At 49.6% G+C, this 19,664-nt stretch overlaps 1 protein-coding gene across 1 annotated transcript in view; it reads left to right on the top strand.

Annotated features, from left to right (window-relative positions):
• Window positions 1-10,612, top strand: part of Lasp1 (LIM and SH3 protein 1) — a 40,320-nt gene extending 29,708 nt beyond the window's left edge. Inside the window, exons 6-8 of the mRNA XM_075990880.1 lie at window positions 5,413-5,563; window positions 5,948-6,051; window positions 8,030-10,612. Coding sequence (XP_075846995.1) covers window positions 5,413-5,563; window positions 5,948-6,051; window positions 8,030-8,203 — 429 coding nt within the window. The 3' untranslated portion in view covers window positions 8,204-10,612. The remainder of the gene's footprint in view (window positions 1-5,412; window positions 5,564-5,947; window positions 6,052-8,029) is intronic.
• Window positions 10,613-19,664: the final 9,052 nt, after the last annotated feature.

Here is a 19,664-nt window from a genome sequence, read left to right as displayed (position 1 = left end):
AGGTCCCCTGTCGGCTCCACAGGACCAAAAAAATAGTTTATTTATTCTTATTTTATGTGCATTGGTGCTTTTCTTGCCTATATGTCTGTGTAAGGGTATCAGATCTTGGAGTTACAGACAGTTGTGAGGGGCCCTGTGGGTGCTGGGAATTAAACCCGAGTCCTCTGGAAGAGCAGCCCGTGCTCCTAACTACTGAGCCATCTCTCCACTCTCGCTGAGGGCTTTAATGAATAAGAAATGGCTTTTTGCTGAAGCCTTTTGTGGAAGCCTTGCTTTCCCTTGTTCACACGCCTGTACCTCCAGCCCCGATTTTGTGTCTTTTTCCCCCTTGTGAGCCGAGCCACACCGTCACAGGCACAGAAACAGCTCCTCCTCTCACTATGCAAATCAAGGACTAGGGGTGTCAAGCCATGGTAGAACACTTGCCTTCCATACATGAGCTCTTGGGCCTGATCTTCAGTACCACTTAAAGATAAAGAAAAAAGTCAGGCGGTGATGGTGCACACCCTTAATCCCAGCACTCAGGAAGCAGAGGCAGGCAGATCTCTGAGTTTGAGGCCAGCCTAGTCTACAGAGTGAGTTCTAGGACAGCAAAGGCTACACATAGAAACCCTATCTCAGGTGGGGTGGGACACGAGTCTCTGATCGGAAGCCATATTACATGGTGGTTCAGAACTAAGGCTCTTAGGTCAGTAGTAGGTTGTTGTAGCCTGTTTAACTTCCCTGTCTCTTCAGCCTTGGTTTCCCCATCTGTGGAATGAGGACAGTCATGAAATGCTATTCTTGGCCTAGGGGAGAAAAGTAGAGGAGTAATATATTAGGGCACAAAGTAGGACTGCACCCTGCCTCCCTCACAAAAGGGCAGGCTCAGGAGAGCAAGCCGATTATTCCGTTTACAGCGTGATGTTACTGGCTAAGCCATGACGCAGCGTCATGTGGGGACAGACATATGGCCAGTCAGACTTTTCCACCGCAGCCAGGAAGCAGGTGCTTCAGAAAGCAGAACATAAGCCAGCCAGCCTTGGAGGGGACCCACCTAGTCACACCAAGGGCTTGCCCAATAAGAGTCGTTCAGCCCTAGTCACTAAACCCACATGCGTGGAGACCTCATGGGACAGTAGATGACTGGCTTCCTTCCCTAGAGGCCCTGGACCTCGTCTGTCCTCATTTGCTCTTTCTCTGAGTTTGAGGCCAAGTCTGGTCTATAGAACGAGTTCCAGGACAGTCAGGGTTACCCCCCCACACACACACACACAAAAAGGATCAGAACTGTGGGGAGCACTTATTGCTCTTGCAGAGAATCTAATTTGGTTCCCAGCACCCACATGCTGGCTCTCAATCACCTGTAACTCCAGTTGCAGGGGGTCCAATGCCCTCTTCTGACCTCTGAAGGCACCAAGCATGTGACATGTGACAAAACACACACACACATAAACTAATAGAGTTGAGGAAAGCGAAAGGATCAGAGTCACACGTGAGTCACGGTCGCAGGCCCGTCTGGAGGATGCTGCTTTGCCTGTTTGCTTAAGAAACTTCTAAGTGGGCCAGGAGCAGTCACGCAGCTTCCCTGTTTTGCTGGAGAGAAAGTAGAGGTAGTGGCCAGTCTGAGCAGGGTCTCGCTTTTCAGCCATTCTGCCCCGTGCTTCCCCTTCTTGTTTGCAGATCTAGGTCCTCCCATTTTGAGGGGGCTAGAGGTACCCTCAGTGTTTGGGAAGAAGAGAGGGTGATGGGTAGGCGTGCAGTCAGCTCCGCCCTGCGCTTGTTCTCAGGCAAAGTCCTGTCTGTCTACCTGGGACTTTGTCCCCAGTGTCCGCTGTCCCAGTGAGATCCCATCATGGAGCTCTCCAAGCCCTTCTCCCTCCCCCTCCTCTCTGAAATGAAAATGAAAGTGTGTCTCTGTCTTGAATTATCGCTTACTTAGCTTGTGTGTTGTGGAGGTCAGAGGACACCTTGAAAAGCCCCCTGCTTATAGTTTAGGGTGACTGTTTTCTGGACCAGGGAGATAATGTGTGGGATGCTTTTATGACCTTGGTGTGAAGAGCTGTGCAGACGTTAAGGTTGGGAATATTTTTGTTTTGTTTTGTTTTTTGCTTTTTCAAGACAGGGGTCTCTCTGTGTAGCCCTGACTGTCCTGGGACTCGCTCTGTAGACCAGGCTGGCCTCACGGAGATTCACCTGCCTCTGCCTCCAGTGTGTGCCACCACTGCCTGATTTGCCAATATTTATTGATTTGACAGTGGCAAATGGCGTCTGTGGGTCAAGGGAGGATGAAGATGTCTTGTGCTCAGGCTGCTACTGTTTACCGTGCCTGAGCTTTTGGGATCTAATCTTATACACATCTTAAACATTTTTTTTGTTTTTGTTTTTCGAGACAGGGTTTCTCTGTGGTTTTGGAGCCTGTCCTGGAACTAGCTCTTGTAGACCAGGCTGGCCTAGATCCGCCTGCCTCTGCTTCCCGAGTGCTGGGATTAAAGGCATGTGCCACCACCGCCCAGCTTTTTTTTTTTTTAAAGACAGGGTCTTTCTATGTAGCCCTGTCGGGCCCAGAGCTCACTGTTTAGACCAGACTGGCCGTCAAAGTTTGTGGCATTCTCCTGTATTCACCTCCTGAGTGTTAGGTTTGTAAGTGTATGTCACCATGCCTAGCAGCACGAAATGACTTCTAAGGAGTACGGTGGGTGGAGCTAATGTGGAAACACAGGTGTCCACACACCTGCCTTAGGCACTGATGGGCATCCCCAGGACTACATGGGAGTAGGTGGTACTGCTGCCTCCCTTATGAGTGAAGATGCAAGGCAGTAGTAAACAATGCAGATTGCCAGTCTTTCAAGAATGAGTGTGAGCCTATAGGGTAGTGATGGAGCCCTGTGTTCCCCAAGAGCCCTTGTTGTGGAGGAGGAGCTGTGGGCCCCACGTGCATGGTTTTTTTTCCCTCTTTCTTTCTTTCTTTCTTTCTTTCTTTCTTTCTTTCTTTCTTTCTTTCTTTCTTTCTTTCTTTCCTTTTTTTGGTTTATTATTATTATTTTCCCCAAGACAGGGTTTCTCTGTGTAACAGCCCCTGTCTGTCCTGGAACTTGCTCTGTAGACCAGGCTGGCCTCGAACTCACAGAGATCCACCTGCCTCTGCCTCCCAAGTGCTGGGACTAAAGGCATGGGCTACCACCGCCTGGCTCCTGCATGCATTTTACAGCTCCCTTTCACCCCATTGATAACACAGAACCCCACCCAGGGAAAGGTTTTCATGCAGGGCCATCTGCTCTGCAGCCACCAGCTGGAACCCAGGGCTTAGGTGCAGACCTGTTCGCTCCTTGGCCATGGAACAATAAGGAACTGGAGCTGAAGGGATTCCCCCTTTACCCTGCTTCTGTGCAGGCCTCACGCCTGGGTGCCCTTCTGGGTGGTGTTAGGGGTTTACCCTGTGGAGTTTGAATCCAGCCGGAGCCGGCTGTCTTATCCCAGCCTGTCTCACCATCTGGGCGTGAAAAGGAGAGGTCTTAGTCTCCACCCAAACTCTGAGAGTGAGCAGCTCCCTGCCTCTAGCTGACACCCCTCCCACACTCCATGCCAGCTGCTGCCCTGGCCAGCCCGGGCTACAGTAATAACCATTATATTTAGCCAGTGGTGGTGATCCCAGTTGACCACAGCTCCGTGCCTCTTGCCAACTGTGCACAGAGAATGCTAGGAGAGGTGGCAGCAGAGAATGCGTGGGGAGTGGACAGTCACAGCCCTCAGCAGGACTCCAGAGCCAGGGCTCCGCTTCTTCCTTTTCTTTTTTCCTTTTTAAGGTTTATTTATTATGTGTATAATGTTCTGCCTGCAGGCCAGAATGAGGGCACCGGATCTCATTACAGATGGTTGTGAGCCACCGTGTGGTTGCTGGAAACTGAGCTCAGAACCTCTGGAAGAGCAGTCGGTGATCTTAACCTCTGAGCCATCTCTCCAGCCCCACTTCTTTCTTTTCTGTCCTAAGAAAATAAACGGGCTTTGCCCAGCTCCCTTACTCCTTCTTTCCACTATCATTCTCCAGAGTCAGGAAAGGGCAGGGCAGGGTCCTGGTAAACAAGCGAGGAATAGCCTCCAAGGCAGAGCTGAGGCCCCTTTAGGATGCAACAGTCAGGCACTGTTCTCCCCGGGATGAGGAGCAGCTTGTCTCTGCCTCGTGCCTTCAACTGGAGTTCTCCTGTCCCCTTGCTTGGTCTCCCCACCAGAGAGCGGGGAGGTGAGGGTGTGTCCCCCGAGGGTGTGGGAAGCACACTTAGAACCTTTGGACCCACCTGCCGCGTCCATAGTTCTGCTTGTGCACATTTTCCAGGATACACTCTGTCAGTACAGTGCTGTTTCTGTGTTATCCTTAAAGGAGTATGTGCTCTTGAGGATTGGCTAACGTCGCTCGAGGGAGTATTCCGCCAGTCTTTTGTCAGGCACAGGGGCTGGCACAATTGTGTCACATTCTGATCCTGTAAAACGAGCAGGCTGCGATAGTAACCCAGCATGTGCCTCAGGGCTTGACCATAGGGAGAACCTAAGGCGTGACTCCGGTGGTTAGGACTGACCATAGCGGGAGCTAGAAAGGTTCAGCCCCTACCATGTGCCCCCTCCTCCCTCACCTTCTTGCTCTCTCTGTGTAGCCAAGGATGGTCTTGAACTTTTGCTCGTTTTGAGATCGGGTCTCACTGTGCAGTCTTAGTTATCCCGGAACTGGCTGTGTAGACCAGGCCGGCCTCACACTCAGATCCACCTGTCCCTGCCTGCCAGGTGCTGCTGTTAAAGGTATAGACCACGGCTGATTTTGTGCAGAATGTGGGGCTTTGTGCATGCTGTAATAGACCACTCCATCACCTGAATTATAGAACCAGCCCTCAAGACACAAAGCTGGTCCTTGCATGAACTTGGCTCTTATCTCGTTACCCCTGTAGTAACTTGTAGCATACACATCCGCGATCCATTTTAAGGAGGTCTAGCTAAGCCAGGAAGCAGGTGAACATCTGTTGAGTTCAAGGGCAGCCTGGTCTATGTGATAAAACCTTGTCTCGAAAGGAAGGAAGGAAGGAAGGAAGGGAGAGAGGAAGGGAGAAAGGAAGAGAAAAAGGAAGAGAGAAAGGAAGGAAGAAAAACAGGAGAGGTTTAGCTGAGGCTTGTGGTTAAGTTACTTGGTTACTTAGACAGCTGGCATTCTGTCTGTCTGTAGCTCTCCAGGAGTAGTCTCTTATGTTTTCTCTCTCTCTCTCTTTGTGTGTGTATGTGGTGTGTAAGGGTCTCACTATGTTGCTCAGACTGGCCTTTAGTTCCCAGCTCCTCCCTCCCCCTGCCCCAGTTGCTAGGATGACAGGTAGCCCACCCAGCTTGAGCGGCAGTGGGAGAGGACTGGTTGGCTGGCAATGGAGCCCTTCATCCGTTCCTTCTGCACTGCAGATCAAATACCATGAGGAGTTTGAAAAGAGCCGCATGGGACCGAGTGGAGGTGAAGGAGTGGAGTCAGAGCGCCGAGAACCCCAGGACAGCAGCAGCTACCGGAGGCCAGCGGAACAGCAACAGCCACATCACATCCCAACCAGTGCCCCTGGTGAATGCTAGCCTGGGATCTGGGGCAGTCTGGGGGGGCTCTGGGCAGGGGAGTGGGGCAGTGAAAAGTGGCTGCGCGCGCGCACACACACACACACACACACACACAGACATCTGTGCCTGTAGGACTGCTCCTCAGAATCGCATTGCCGTCTCTGCTCAGGGTGTGAGTGCAGGGCATCTGGGAAAGTGGTCCCAGTATATGAGGGGCATGCAGTTCTCATGAAGGTCCAAGACCCTAATGAGTGTGCACGCCTAGGCATCAAGCCTTTGTGGGGAGGGGGTTGCTGAACAAGGCTGGTGGGATTGAAAAGTCATGCCTTCGGCTTCCTAGGGCCTGGGGGAAGACACAGAATTCCTGAGTCCTCTCTCTTCCATCTTTTAGCTTACCAGCAGCCCCAGCAGCAGCAGCTGACCCAGTCCTACGGGGGCTACAAGGAGCCTGCAGCCCCTGTCTCCATATCGCGTTGTGCCCCAGGTGGCGGCGGGGTGAGTATCTGTCTGGACTGGGGAGACCCTGGGGTAAGAGAGTTCATCACAGCTGTGTGCATCTGTGTATGGGCTGACGCGCGCGCGCGCGCGCACACACACACACACACACACACACACACACACACACACACACACAAAGGATAAAAGAGTAGAGCACTTGCCCAGTATGCAAGTTGGGATTCTGTTCCCAGTACTGTGTCCCTTCCCCCTAGAAAACAATAATGTACGTCCAGCTTTTGTGTCCCCACGTGGGCAGGAGGTCACCTTGTGCTGCCATCTTGAGCCAGGCCTATCGTAGGACCCATCGGGTTTTTTCTGGATGAGAAAATGAGCAACAGTAAGAAGCTGGCAGTCCTGGGTGTGAACTTGCTCACCTTGATGTTCATGGGTACCTCCCGCTAGGATGCTCTAGGCTGATCTCCATGCTGGGTGCTTGGGCATTCAAAGCAGTTCATGTAGGAGTGGAAGCCAAATAAACTAGCCTGGGATAGGTGGCCCCAAGAGGTGGGTGAAGGCTTAGATAGGGAGTGACCTATAGCACGCACACAGCGTGGCAAGGGCTCTCAAACAGCAGAGTCAAGCTGTAGTGTTTCCTGACAGTCCTTATTAGAGCAAAAAAGGAAATGGTACAGGGAGCAGCAGGTACAAAGGCCCTGTGGCAGAGCATCCTTGAAAGGCCCAGTATCTTTTGGGGAGGTCCAGGTTCTTGGAGACAGGGGAAAAGGAAGCAGATGAGGTCAGGCCAAGGGGAAGGAAGCCTTTGTGACCAGTGCGCTTGACTCTTGCTTCATGAAAATCACCCTGGGAGTTGGATAGGGGTGTAATCTCAGCACTTGGGAGTATGAGGCAGGAGACTTACTGCAAGTTCAAGGCTTGCCTGGTTATATAGCTAGGTATTATTTCAAAATTTTGTTTTTTTTGGGAGGATTTTTGTTTGTTTTTGGTTTTGGTTTTTTTCAAGACATGGTTTCTCTGTGTATCCCTGGCTGTTCTGCCACTCGCTCGGTAGACCATGCTGGCCTTGAACTCACAGAGATCCTCCTGCCTCTGCCTCCCGAGTCCTGGGATTAAATTAAAGGCATGTTTGTTTTTGTTTTTTAAAGACAGAAAAGAGAAAGTTCTCCCTGGTGCCTGTGTGGGGAAAGATGCGGTAGCAGCCTGAGGGGGCTAGTGTGCTGAAGCATAGCCGTAGGCTGTAACAGGCAACTCCACTGGAGAGAAGGACACAGTCAAGAGACAGACAGAATCTGTTGGCCTGCCGTGATAGGTTTGGAAGGCAGAATCTCTGAGATGCTTTTGTCCCCTACTTGGGACTGAAGTCAGACTAATAATGGTTTCAAAAAGAAAACATTGCAACTGAAAACACTTCAAATAGTAGTGGCCACCTGTACCCCTTTTTGTTTTGTGGTGTTGAGAATCAAACCCAAGACCCGAGCATACCAGGGGTTTTATTTCAGACAGCTATGTAGCCCAGGCTGGCCTTGAACTCAGGATCCTCCTGCCTCAGTCTCTTGAATACTGAGATTAAAAATTCTGTTACCACATCCAGTGTGGTATATCACATTTTATTTGAGTTTTGCATTTTGAAGACAGGGTTTCTCTGTGTAACTTTGGCTGTCCTGGAACTTGCTCTGTAGACTCATTCTCACAGAGATCTGCCTGTCCCTGCCTCCCAATTGCTGGGATTAAAGGTGTGCACCGCCACTGCCTGGCTGGCTAGTCACATTTTAAAACCACTATCTTAGCGTTGAGCCTATGGAACTTTACTGCTGGCCTGTGGAAACAGGTACAAGGCACTCCATGGCAGAGGCCATCCCCAAGCCAAGCCCTATCTTCTGGTTCATTGTTCTCCTGAGGTCCTTGAGGGGTCTGGGAGCCCCTTGGTTGAGCACTTACCTGGCTCTGGTGAAGGAAGGTCTGGGTATGGGAGAGCCCCCATCCAATTCCCAGGCTGACTGTTGACTGTGCTCCCCAGAAACGGTACCGAGCCGTGTATGACTACAGTGCCGCCGACGAGGACGAGGTCTCCTTCCAGGATGGGGACACCATCGTCAACGTGCAGCAGATTGATGACGGCTGGATGTACGGGACCGTGGAGCGCACCGGCGACACAGGGATGCTGCCAGCCAACTACGTGGAGGCCATCTGAGCCCTGCCTGTGCTACCCCACCCTCTGTTTTCAATGCATTCCATGGCATCACGTCTGTCCTGGAGCCTGACCCACCCACCCTTCAGTGTCTCTGTCTTAAGACCTGCGACTGCTTCCTCATCCCCACCCCTCCTTCCAGCTTCTTTTGCCAACCCAAGCCTTGCTCTGCCACTCTGTCTCGGGCTCCTTCCTCCGGCAGATTTTCCCTTGGACCAACTGACTGATTGATTTTTCTCTCTGGATGGAATAGGCTGGGCACTCTGGGGAGGGCAGGATTGTTCTGGGGAGGGTGGGCTCACAAGGATGGGCTGAGATGGGAGACCCGTTAAAGAGATCGGATAGGCTAGGCAGGCATAGTGGCATACAGCTTTAGTCCCAGCACTTGGGGGACAGAGACAGCCAGATCTCAGAGTTCAAGGCCAGTCTGGTCTACATCCTGAGTTCCAGGGCGACCTGAGCTATATGATGAGACCCTGTGTGGGGGAGGGGAGGATTGGTTAGCTTCCAGCTTCACTTCCTGCCTTCAGAACCCCTGGCCTAGCTCCCTTGGCACCCTACATCCTAGGGCTGGGATGAGCCCCATATTCCTCATACCTCCAGATGGGGTTCTGCACATTCCCCGGGGGTAGGTATTAGGCCTCATTTATGTTGGGACCAATGTGGTGAGTTTACCTTTCGGCTAGTCCGCCCTCCTGACCCTGTGTGTGTTCCTTCACACACTAAGTGTGCTGTCCTGCCCACACACACACCTAGGGTGGCCAAAGAACTCCTTGGGAAGCACAGCTTGGGTCAAGTTCTTGCCTTAGTTCTAGGGGCAGCAGCAGGAAGGAGGGAACAGGGTGTTCTCCCAAGGCCTGTTTGCTTCCCACCTCCCCCAGCCTCCAGGAACTCTCTTTATCTCCTTGGCCGGGAGCATGCTGTGAAGGGTAGAGCAAGGGCTGCCTTTGGGACTTGAGTTAACTGAGCTGTTCCTTCCTGCTCCCCTGGGAAGAGGTCCCTGGGTCTCCTGTGGCCTTCCATCCCTGGAACAAGGCTGGGCTTGTAGCTCTGCGAAGCCAGAAAGTTAAAACAGTCTCCCGGCCACACGGGAGGCCCCATCCTTTCTCTCACTCTCTGGGGAGGTGTGAGAAGGCTTTCCTGTCCTTGTGTCTGAGGCTACAGAGTACAGTAGGACCAAGTCACCCACACTGTGGCATCTCCCTCGAGGTTCTCCTGTCCTTGGAGCCAGGGGGAGAGTCCAGGGCTCCACAATTGGCAGGCAGCACCATCTCTGGACCGGTGCTAAACTCAGGTTCCTCCTTTGCACCTGGGGCCTGAGACAGTCCTCACGTGGCTTCATTCATCTCTCCTGGGTTTCCTGACTCTCATCTTCACTCTGAGTCTCGTATCCGGTCCCTGCACAGCACACAGACCCTGCTACAGATGAGGTTTGAACCTGAAGGCACTGGTCAGGTCAGCAATGTCGTGGTCAGGACAACCTTCGAGGGCTTGCTAGATGAGCTAGTGACCACCCTCCTTCCTGGTCACCTTTCCTTCTGACCCTAACCTGGGTGAGCCAAAGCATCAGGAGTCCCCTGGGGAGGCGTCAGCCAGTCCATTCCATTTCTTCTTGATCTCAAAGCACAATGCGGTTCCAGGGACCAGAGGTCAGGGACTCGCTCTCAGAGGGCCTGTGCTTGGGAGGTGCCCCCAGCCTGGTTCCAGTCAGCTGAGCCTCCTTCCCAACATGTCAAGCTAGTTGCTCTTCTATTGCCCTAGAAATGGGGGAGACTCTCACACGCCCACAGAGGGAAGAGGAACTATCTATTGGTGCTGAGGGCCCCAGCTGGAGTCCATATTCTTTTCCCAGAAGCATCCACCCCTAGAAGAGCACAGGTATCCCCAAACCCACGTCTCTTCCTTCAGAAATGTCTTTCAGCCAGTCAAAACCCAGGAAAAGAAAGGCACCTTGGCTAGACTGTGAACTTAACTTTTGTGGGCCAATCCTGCAATGCGAGAAGCCCTGTGGTGAGGGACTTGAACTCTCCCCACGCCGCTTCCTGTTTTCCGCCCTCACGTCCCTCCAGGGAACATTTTCTTTGTTAATAGCTGGACACAAGATAAAAAGTACCACCCCACAAAGCCTGTATTTAAAAGGAAACAAGTGACCCTGTGAAATTCGCCTCTGTCCAACATTTCATCTGTGTGTGTGTGTGTGCGTGCGCGTGTAGTGTGTGTGTGTGTGTGAAGCCACCCACTCATCTTTTTTATGGGGTTGTCATCTTTCCTTGGTCTGTTTGGTCCCCTTCCTCCTGGCCTTGTGCTCGGGATCAGTTCTTTCTGGCCTGTAATGACTCTGAACATTGACTTGAACCACAAAGGGAATCTTTATCCTGGTGACGCAAATAAAAATCTAATTTTTACCTGCGACTGGGCTTCCTCTTTGGCTCTAAAAGTAACTTCTGTGTGTGTCCTGTCTGCTCCCCGACAGTGAGCCCAGGTACCCGTCAAAGAGGAGGGCTGGCTCTTCATCAGGCCTGCCTCCGCCTTGAGGATGTGGCCCCGCCCTCCAGTGTTTTCCACCAGTGACGCCGTGGGATACGATCCAAGACCGGCTTTCCCTGCGCAAGGCTGGCTGGCATTCCCTGCTTTCTGAGACCCCTCATTCTGTCCCCCCTGTTAAGCATCTTCCTCCCTCCTAGCCAGGGTACTCGGTCTTTTGTTGAGCTCATTCAAGTTCCTGGTGTCTGGCTATGAGAAGGAGCACTCGAGGCAGCCAGTGAGCTCAGCCCAGCGAGGCACAGTCTAGCCCAGTGTGTACCGCTGCCTCATTTGAAGTGTAAAATGCTAACAACTAGGACACTGCACAGTGCCGCAGAGCCTGGATAAACCCTCCATCAGGAGGCCTGGCAGGCAACACAAGGCAGTCTTCCCATTTTTCTACCTCTTCTCCCAGCCGTGTGATGGGCTGTCCCCAGCCAGCTTGACCGCAGGCAGTATAACCAGCCTCTTTGTTCAGTGGGTCTGGGAAGGGACCTGTGGTAGGCGATACTGCTCTCCTGGACCCTGACTCCTGGTCATCAGCTACCTGTCCGGAGGCTTTGTGGGGAGGGGCATTTTCTACTGGGGCCACACAGGATTCCCTGGCCCCAGGGGAGCAGTAGATGAGAGGCAATGAGCTAAATGTCATCAGGGGAATGGCCAGACTGAACCCAGCAGAACAGGAGTCTGGGGAGTGTTCCAGGTGTGGGGAGTGCTCCAGGGGTGGGGAGTGCTCCTGGCAGTGCTGAGCTAGCCCTCAAGGAGCTGTCAGCTTGTGGTTCCAAACAGCAGCAGAACAGCCTGCTCGCCTGGTGTCTATGTGCCTGTCTCTCTGCTCCAGCTTCCATCCTGGAAGCTTGACTTGTTACCTGCTGAACTGCCTGCTCAAGGAAGGCTCCTTTTCTGGGAGTGGCCTACGTTCTTGAGGCCTCCTGTTAAAAGGGATAACTAATATCTCAAGGCTTGGGCTCTACAAATAAAATATGTAGGCCTCAGAGGTGGCCTACAGGAAAATTTCCCTTTTATAATAAATAATAATAAACATTTGGTGCACACAGCAGAAGTCAAGAAAATATATCATTGCTGGGCGATAGTGGCGCACGCCTTTAATCCTAGCACTCGGGAGGCAGAGGTAGGCGGATCTCTGTGAGTTCGAGACCAGCCTGGTCTAAAAAAAAAAATATATATATATCATTGAGGTGTGGGTTTTTTGTGGTTTTTTTCAGTGTACGTGTGTGTGCAAATGTGTATGTCTTTATACCACAGGGTGACATCACAGGACAATTTACAGGAGTTGGTTCTGTGTTTTCCACCATGTGGGGCACAGGGATCGATCTCAGGCCGTCAGACTTTGTGCAAGGCACCTTTGCTCTCTGAGCCCTTTTGTTAGTTCTGATGCTACTGATTTTTCTTTCTTTCTTTCTTTTTTTTTTTTTTTTTTTGGTTTTTCGAGATAGGGTTTCTCTGTAGCTTTGGTTCCTGTCCTGGAACTAGCTCTTGTAGACTAGGCTGGCCTCGAACTCCCAGAGATCCGCCTGCCTCTGCCTCCCGAGTGTTGGGATTAAAGGCCTGCGCCACCACCGCCCGGCGATGCTACTGATTTTTAATAAGACACCATCTTTTCTCCCTCAGAAAAATATTCTTGAAAGCCAGCTGTAATCTAACACTCAGGAGATTGAGAGGTGGAGGCTGGCAAATCCAACCAAGGCCAGTCTGGGCTACATGAGACTTTCTCAAAACAAAACAATAAAAAAAATGGGGAAAAAAAACTCCAGTTAACTATGTATTTCTGGACACTCACTACCCAGGAGTGGGTGTGTGGGTTTCTCAGGGTCTTCTCTGAGGATGACCCTGGGCTAGCCTCTCTAAAGAGACAAAGAAAGCAAATACAGGTAATGACAGAATGCCATGTAACACAAAGGAGCCTAGGCTCTCGGCTCTCCCAGACCAACAGTGCAAGCCAATGTGAGGGGACTACGGATCTAGGCCAGGCCGTGGTGGCGGCCGTGGTGGTGCATACCTCTAATACCAGCACTCAGGAGGATCTGCAAATCAAGTTCCGGGACAGCCAAGGACTGTTACACAGAGAAACCCTGTCTCGAAAAACCATAAGTAAATAAATAATAATAAATACATTTAGAAATGAGAGCCTTGCTTTGAGTCCTGCCCCCTGTTGACAAACTGAAATATCTCAAGCTCTTGACCACCTCTGAGCCCAGGATATACAGACTTCAGACAGGTTGAAATTACCCCTTGTGTGCAATACCGGGCACGGTGTAAAACTTGTGTCGGTGCCAGGGATGTTCCCTGAGACCACGTGAGTCATTTGAACTAGCCGATGGCCCACACAACTGGTAACAATTCGTTTTTGAAATAAATTGCCAGAGGTGCGAGAGGGAGAAGGAAGGCCGGCAGGAGAATCCGATCCTCAGGGGTCTGAAGAGATTCTCCACTCAGCTCCCCGAGCTGCCCACTCAGTGCGGAAACTCTATCTAAATACAGATAGCGGTTCCACGCAAAGGGGCGGGGCTGGCTTCCTGGGAAAAAAACTGAACCTCTCCGGTTTTGCCTGGTCTAAAAGTAGCTGTTCCCTGGATACCCATCGTGGGCTTTGTGATTGGCTGACCGTGATGATGGAGGTGGAGAGTAAGCAGCGGATGGAGTTGCAGCATCCCTTAACCTCAGGTCCCCGGGAGGTGGGGGAGGGAACAGGAAGGGGGAGGGAATAGGAGCCATTTCTCTGCGCTGACCGACCTCCACGCTTGCAGCTCCCGTTTTCCCGGAACCCGGGCGGCTCCATTGCTTAGTAGTGCGCCATGCTGGATATTTTCATCCTCATGTTCTTTGCCATCATAGGCCTGGTGGTTCTGTCTTACATTATCTATCTGCTTTAGTGGCCTGGAGCTGCAGGGGCTGCGAGGGGAAGGATGGAGCCGAAGCGCCGAGCATCCTGCTTGCTGACGCACCGGTGGAGTTTTGCTTCTGGGCATTATTCGGGTATTGATTCAAAAACAAAATGAAAAGAGAGCTTGTCTTTGTATCTATTTCTCAGACACGTTGAGGTAGCATTTCTTGGATCAGTCTGAAAAGAACAAGAAAGGCAAGGTTCCTTTGGGAACCAATTTAAACTGTGATTTCTTAAAATTAAAAATAAACCTCACAATGCACTGGGTTTGAGGGAGGGAGAGAGGGAGGTGTATGACAGAGAGGGACTAGCATGTCCTAAGTTCCTCTTCCATTCGGACATTTTCTACTGGCGATGACTACAGTACATCCTTATGGATGGGGCGCGGTGGTTTCCAAATCTGCCCGCATAACTGCTTTCATTAACTATTAACTCACTAGTGATCCATTCCCACTCGAGAAACAATAGCGAATGACATTTCCTTGGGGTAAGGCCTGGGGGAGGTGCCCACTTTTCCCAGCTATGGAATTTGATGTGGAGGGGTTTCCTGACCCGCTGAGCACTTTCTTTCTGGTTTCCCACAGCTCCGGTGTTCCGGCCAGCAAGAGGGCTCTGCCCAATAGCAGGACTGCTGAGGTCCTGGCTTCTTCCAGTGCGTCCATCCGGAGACGGCTAACCCTTGGCCAGCAGGGGCTCTGTGAGGCAGAGGGGCTCCTGGGGACATCAGGAGTTCAAGGACGCCACTGGCAGCTGCTGCGTGTGTTTAAGCTGTAGACAGGGTGCACGGAAAATGTGGAAGGTTGAAACGCAGAACCAGTAAAGTCAGTGGAGAACTGCCCAACATTTCATGTGGGCAGCCTTTCCTTCGGTCTAAACGCAGTAACTGCACACGATGCCAAACTTTTCTGTCCTTTCTATCTTCACGAGCAGGCGTTCCCTTGTAAACTCAAGGGCACATTCAGCTTGTCTGTCTTATCAGCGTCTTTATAGATTGTACAGTATGAGGTTGGGTGGTTTCCCTCGATCTCCAGCCTCCCCCCCAAAAACCCCTATCATTTGCAGTTTTTAAGATTTATCATTTCCTCCCTCCTGACCCCATATGTCCCCAGCTTCTTATTTGATGAGAGACATGGTTGTGTAGTTCTTATTCTTTGTGGTTACCTATAAAGCATTGAAACAAATGTCTATACTAATTTAGGAAAATAAGTTTTACCCCTAAGGATGGGGTTTTAAAACTTTTTTTGATTGTTAAATGTTCTTTTGGTTTAAAAACAAAACAAAACTGTTTTCATATTTCCTTGTCCAGTTAGGGTTGGGGAAAAAAACCCACGTTTTAGGAAACAGTGGATTTGGCCCCCATCTGTGGTGTCTGTTATTCCCTTGGAGACCCCATCTTAATTGTTCCATATTGGTTTTCTTCTCTAGTGTAAGAATAAACAAGGAAAAAGAATTAATTAAGAATTTCTTGTGATAGTATTTTGTTCTGTTGCTGAATTTAATTTATTTGGGTTTTTGAGACAGGGTTTTTCTGTAGAACTCTGGATGTCCTAGAACTGGCTCTGTAGACCAGGCTGGCCTCAAACCCACAACTGGAAAGATGACTCAGTGGTTAAGAGTACCTTCCAGAGGACTGGGGTTCAATTCCCAGCACCCACATGGCAGCTCACAACTGTCTGTAACTCTAAGATCTGACACCCTCACTCAGACATATATGCAGGCAAAACACCAATGCACATAAAATTTAAAAGTGTCTCACACCTTTAACCCCCCTTCTTGGGAGACAGAGGAGGGCAGGTCTTTGTGAGTTCAAGGCCAGCCTGGTCTACAGAGTGAGTTCCAGGACAACCAGGGAAACCCTGTCTCAAAATAAATAAATAAATTGAGAAGGAAAGCAAAATTGAGATTTGTGTAATTTTTTTTTGTTTTGTTTTGTCTTGTTTTTCGAGACAGGGTTTCTTTGTGGCTTTGGAGCCTGTCCTGGAACTAGCTCTTGTAGACCAGGCTGGTCTTGAACTCACAGACAACCGCCTGCCTCTGCCTCCCGAGTGCTGAGATTAAAGGCGTGCATCACCACTACCCGGTTTGAAATTTGTGTAATTTGTATCACAAGTTTGTATCTTAAATAATTTCCTGGACAAGACCGCACAAGGCGGAGAGCGAGCCTGTGGTCCTCCAGATGAGACAGGAGGACCGCTTAAGCAGCAAAGGAAGACCTCACCTTTTCCCATTTTTTACTTTTGCAGTGCTCAGGTCTGACCCCAGGGCTTCGTCCATTCTAGTCAAGCACTCTACCACTCCCCCAACTTCAGCCCAAGATCCTCACATCTTACAAGTAATGATGATAAAATGTAGGCAAGAAACGCTGCTGACCTTCAATATGACATTTAAACTTTAGGGCTTTAGTTCACTCCTAGACTGGAAAAGATTTTCTATCCTTTCTCATGTTAAAATTCTAAAACTCACAGAGCTACATGGCTAGTCCCAGCACCCGGGAGGCAGAGGAGGCAGATCTCTGAGTTGAGCCCAGCCTGGTCTATGGAGTGAGTCCCAGGATAGCCAAGGCTACACAGAGAAACCCTGTCTTGAATTTTAATACTTGGGAGGCAGAGGTAGGTGGATCTCTATGAATTCAAAATTAGCCTGGTCTACAAAGCAAGTTCCAGGACAGTCAGGACTGTTACACAAAAAAACCCTGTTTCAAAGAACAAAGAATAGATGGGCGGTGGTGGCGCAAGCTTTTAATCCTAGCACTAGGAGGCAGAGACAGGTGGAACTCTGTGAGTTCAAGGCCAACCTGGTCTAGAGCTAGTTCCAGGACAGGCTCCAAAACTGCAGTGAAACTCCGTCTCAAAAAACAACAAACAAACAAAAAACCCAAAAAACAAATCTAAAACTTTTGGTTACACAATCTTCAGAAATGAGAGCACTTAGCGCAGTGTCCCTAGACTCTCATCCTTCCCCAAATGGTTTTGTTCCAGGCTGGCCTCAAACTCAGTCCTCGTGCTGAAGTGACAAGGTGTGTGCCCACCTTAACACAGTACCTTATAATGAAAATGCAACTGCAAGATAAATTTGAGGAGGAAATCTACTTATTTATTGCAAATATTATGTCCGATAATTTGTCTGTGGTGTTAGCACATTATCAAATACAAACCTACGTGACCATGTGGATCTGAGACAAGAACCCCACAGATTCACCAATGTAATAAGCATGACCTTAAACACTGATATATTTAGGGGTGACCTTCATGGGCACCTTGACCTTCCCCTTTCAACTATTTCTCTGACTTTAGCATAATTTTATTATTTCAAGCTCCAATTCCTTCCTTCCTCCCTCTCCTTCCTTACCTAACCTTTTTCTTGAGACGGGAGTTGGGAGGGGGGGTCTTCTTATGTAGCCCAGGCTGGCTTCAAACTTGAAATCCTAACAGCCTCCACTCCCGAGAGCTGGGATTACAGGTCTGTACTACCACGCCCGGCCCAAACTACAATTTTCTACCAAGATAGCAGTTCTGTATCCTTACCTAAGCAAGTATCAAGATTGGAAGGAATCCAAAGTCCAGAGTTAATTACGGTGGTTAAATCTTTATGGTGTAGTCTCTAATCAAGCTCACTCTGAAGTTTTATGAAACCAAAGTTCTGCAGTCTGTATCAATATGAAACTGAAATACCTTGTCAGTAACTCAGGGGGAGGGCAGGGCTGATCTCTGTTATACACAAGGTGACGTAAGTCTCTAGACGTGGGCCCAACATAAGAGCAGAAAGATTATCCTCTAATTTTTTTTTTAATTTAACTTGTATGTAAGTGTTGCATGCCTGAGTGTATGTCTATGCACAATGTTCTGCTGGAGCCAGGGAGGTCAGAAGAGGGTGTCAGATCCCCTGGAACTGGAGTACAGATGGTTGTGAGCCACCATGTGGGTGCTGGGAACTAACTGAATCTGGGTCCTCTGCATGAGCAGTAAATGCCCCTAACCATTGGACCAGCTCTCCAGTCCCAGACTAGCCTTTTTTTTCAAAATGCTGTTTATAAAATAAAACATCATAGCTGAAAAAAATAGTGTGTGTCTGTGTGTCCTTTCCTGACAGTATGTGGGTCTGTCTGTGTGTGCATGGGTACCACGGTCTGTATGTGGGAGTCTGTCCTCTCCTGACAGTATGTGGGTCTGTCTGTGTGTGCGTGGGTACCACGGTCTGTATGTGGGAGTCTGTCCTCTCCTGACAGTATGTGGGTCTGTCTGTGTGTGCGTGGGTACCACGGTCTGTATGTGGGAGTCTGTCCTCTCCTGACAGTATGTGGGTCTGTCTGTGTGTGCGTGGGTACCACGGTCTGTATGTGGGAGTCTGTCCTCTCCTGACAGTATGTGGGTCTGTCTGTGTGTGCGTGGGTACCACGGTCTGTATGTGGGAGTCTGTCCTCTCCTGACAGTATGTGGGTCTGTCTGTGTGTGCGTGGGTACCACGGTCTGTATGTGGGAGTCTGTCCTCTCCTGACAGTATGTGGGTCTGTCTGTGTGTGCGTGGGTACCACGGTCTGTATGTGGGAGTCTGTCCTCTCCTGACAGTATGTGGGTCTGTCTGTGTGTGCGTGGGTACCACGGTCTGTATGTGGGAGTCTGTCCTCTCCTGACAGTATGTGGGTCTGTCTGTGTGTGCGTGGGTACCACGGTCTGTATGTGGGAGTCTGTCCTCTCCTGACAGTATGTGGGTCTGTCTGTGTGTGCGTGGGTACCACGGTCTGTATGTGGGAGTCTGTCCTCTCCTGACAGTATGTGGGTCCAGAGGCTCAAACAGGTCGTCAGGTATGACAGACGGGCACCTTTACCACTGAGATGTCTCATCAGTCTACTCCATAGTTTTAAGAAATAAACTTTGGCCATGAATGGTGGTGCACACCTTTAATCCCAGCTCTCGGGAGGCCTATGCAATCAGATTTTTGTGAGTTGGAGGACATCCTGGTCTACAAAGTGAGTTCCAAGACAGCCAAGACTACACAGAGAAACCATATCTAGAAAAGCCAAAGGAGGGAGGGAGAGAGAGAGAGAGAGAGAGAGAGAGAGAGAGAGAGAGAGAGAGAAAGAAAGAAAGAAAGAGAGAGAAAGAATTGCTACTTTGTGCCTACTCACTCATGCAATAAAACACTCAGGAGTAACAGTAGGTTTTTGTTGTGTTTTCTCTCTCTCTCTCTCTCTCTCTCTCTCTCTCTCTCTCTCTCTCTCTCTCTTTCTTAGACAAGGTCTCACTAAATAGCCCAGTGAGACTGGCCTCATCTTTATCTTCCCGTTTCAAACTCCCCAGTGCTAAAATTGTTTTGTTATAATAAATTTACTTATTTTTAAAATTTCTTATATTGTTATCTTATGTATACAGGTGTTTTGCCTGCGTGTATGTCTGTGTACCACACGTGTGCCTGGTGCCCATGGAGCAAAGGTCAGAAGATAGTGTCTCCTAGAAATGTAGCTACGGACAATTGTGAGCTGACAAGCGGTATTAGGAATTGGACTCTGTCCTCTGCAAGAGCAGCTATTGCTTTTAATTGCTGAGCCAGCTCTCCAGCACTGATAAATTTATTTTGCCCATAGTGGCACATACCTTTAATCAGCAGGAAGCAGAGGCAGGTGGATGGTCTGTGAGTTTAAGGCCAGCCTAGTCTACAGAGTGAATTCCCAGGCCACATAGTGAGACCCTTATCTCAAAAACACAAATCAAAACAACATTTTATTTATATATAATACTTATTTATTATATATACTTATTTATATATAAATAAAATGTATATATTTTATAATATAATATATAATAAATATTATATAATATTATACATAATAATATATTGTGTATATATATATATTTTGAGACAGGGTCTCTCTATCCTGAAATTCATTTTGTAGACCAGGCTGGCCTCAAACTCACAGACTATCCACCTGCCTCTGCCACCTGAGTGCTGGGGCTAAAGGTATGCACCCCCACTACCCAGATAACATTTTATTTTATTTTATTTTATTTTATTTAAGATAGTTTCCAAACTCTGTCTAG

Source organism: Microtus pennsylvanicus, chromosome 11, assembly GCF_037038515.1.
Source record: "Microtus pennsylvanicus isolate mMicPen1 chromosome 11, mMicPen1.hap1, whole genome shotgun sequence".
NCBI lineage: Eukaryota > Metazoa > Chordata > Mammalia > Rodentia > Cricetidae > Microtus > Microtus pennsylvanicus.
This window is presented reverse-complemented; position numbering and strand designations above follow the sequence as displayed.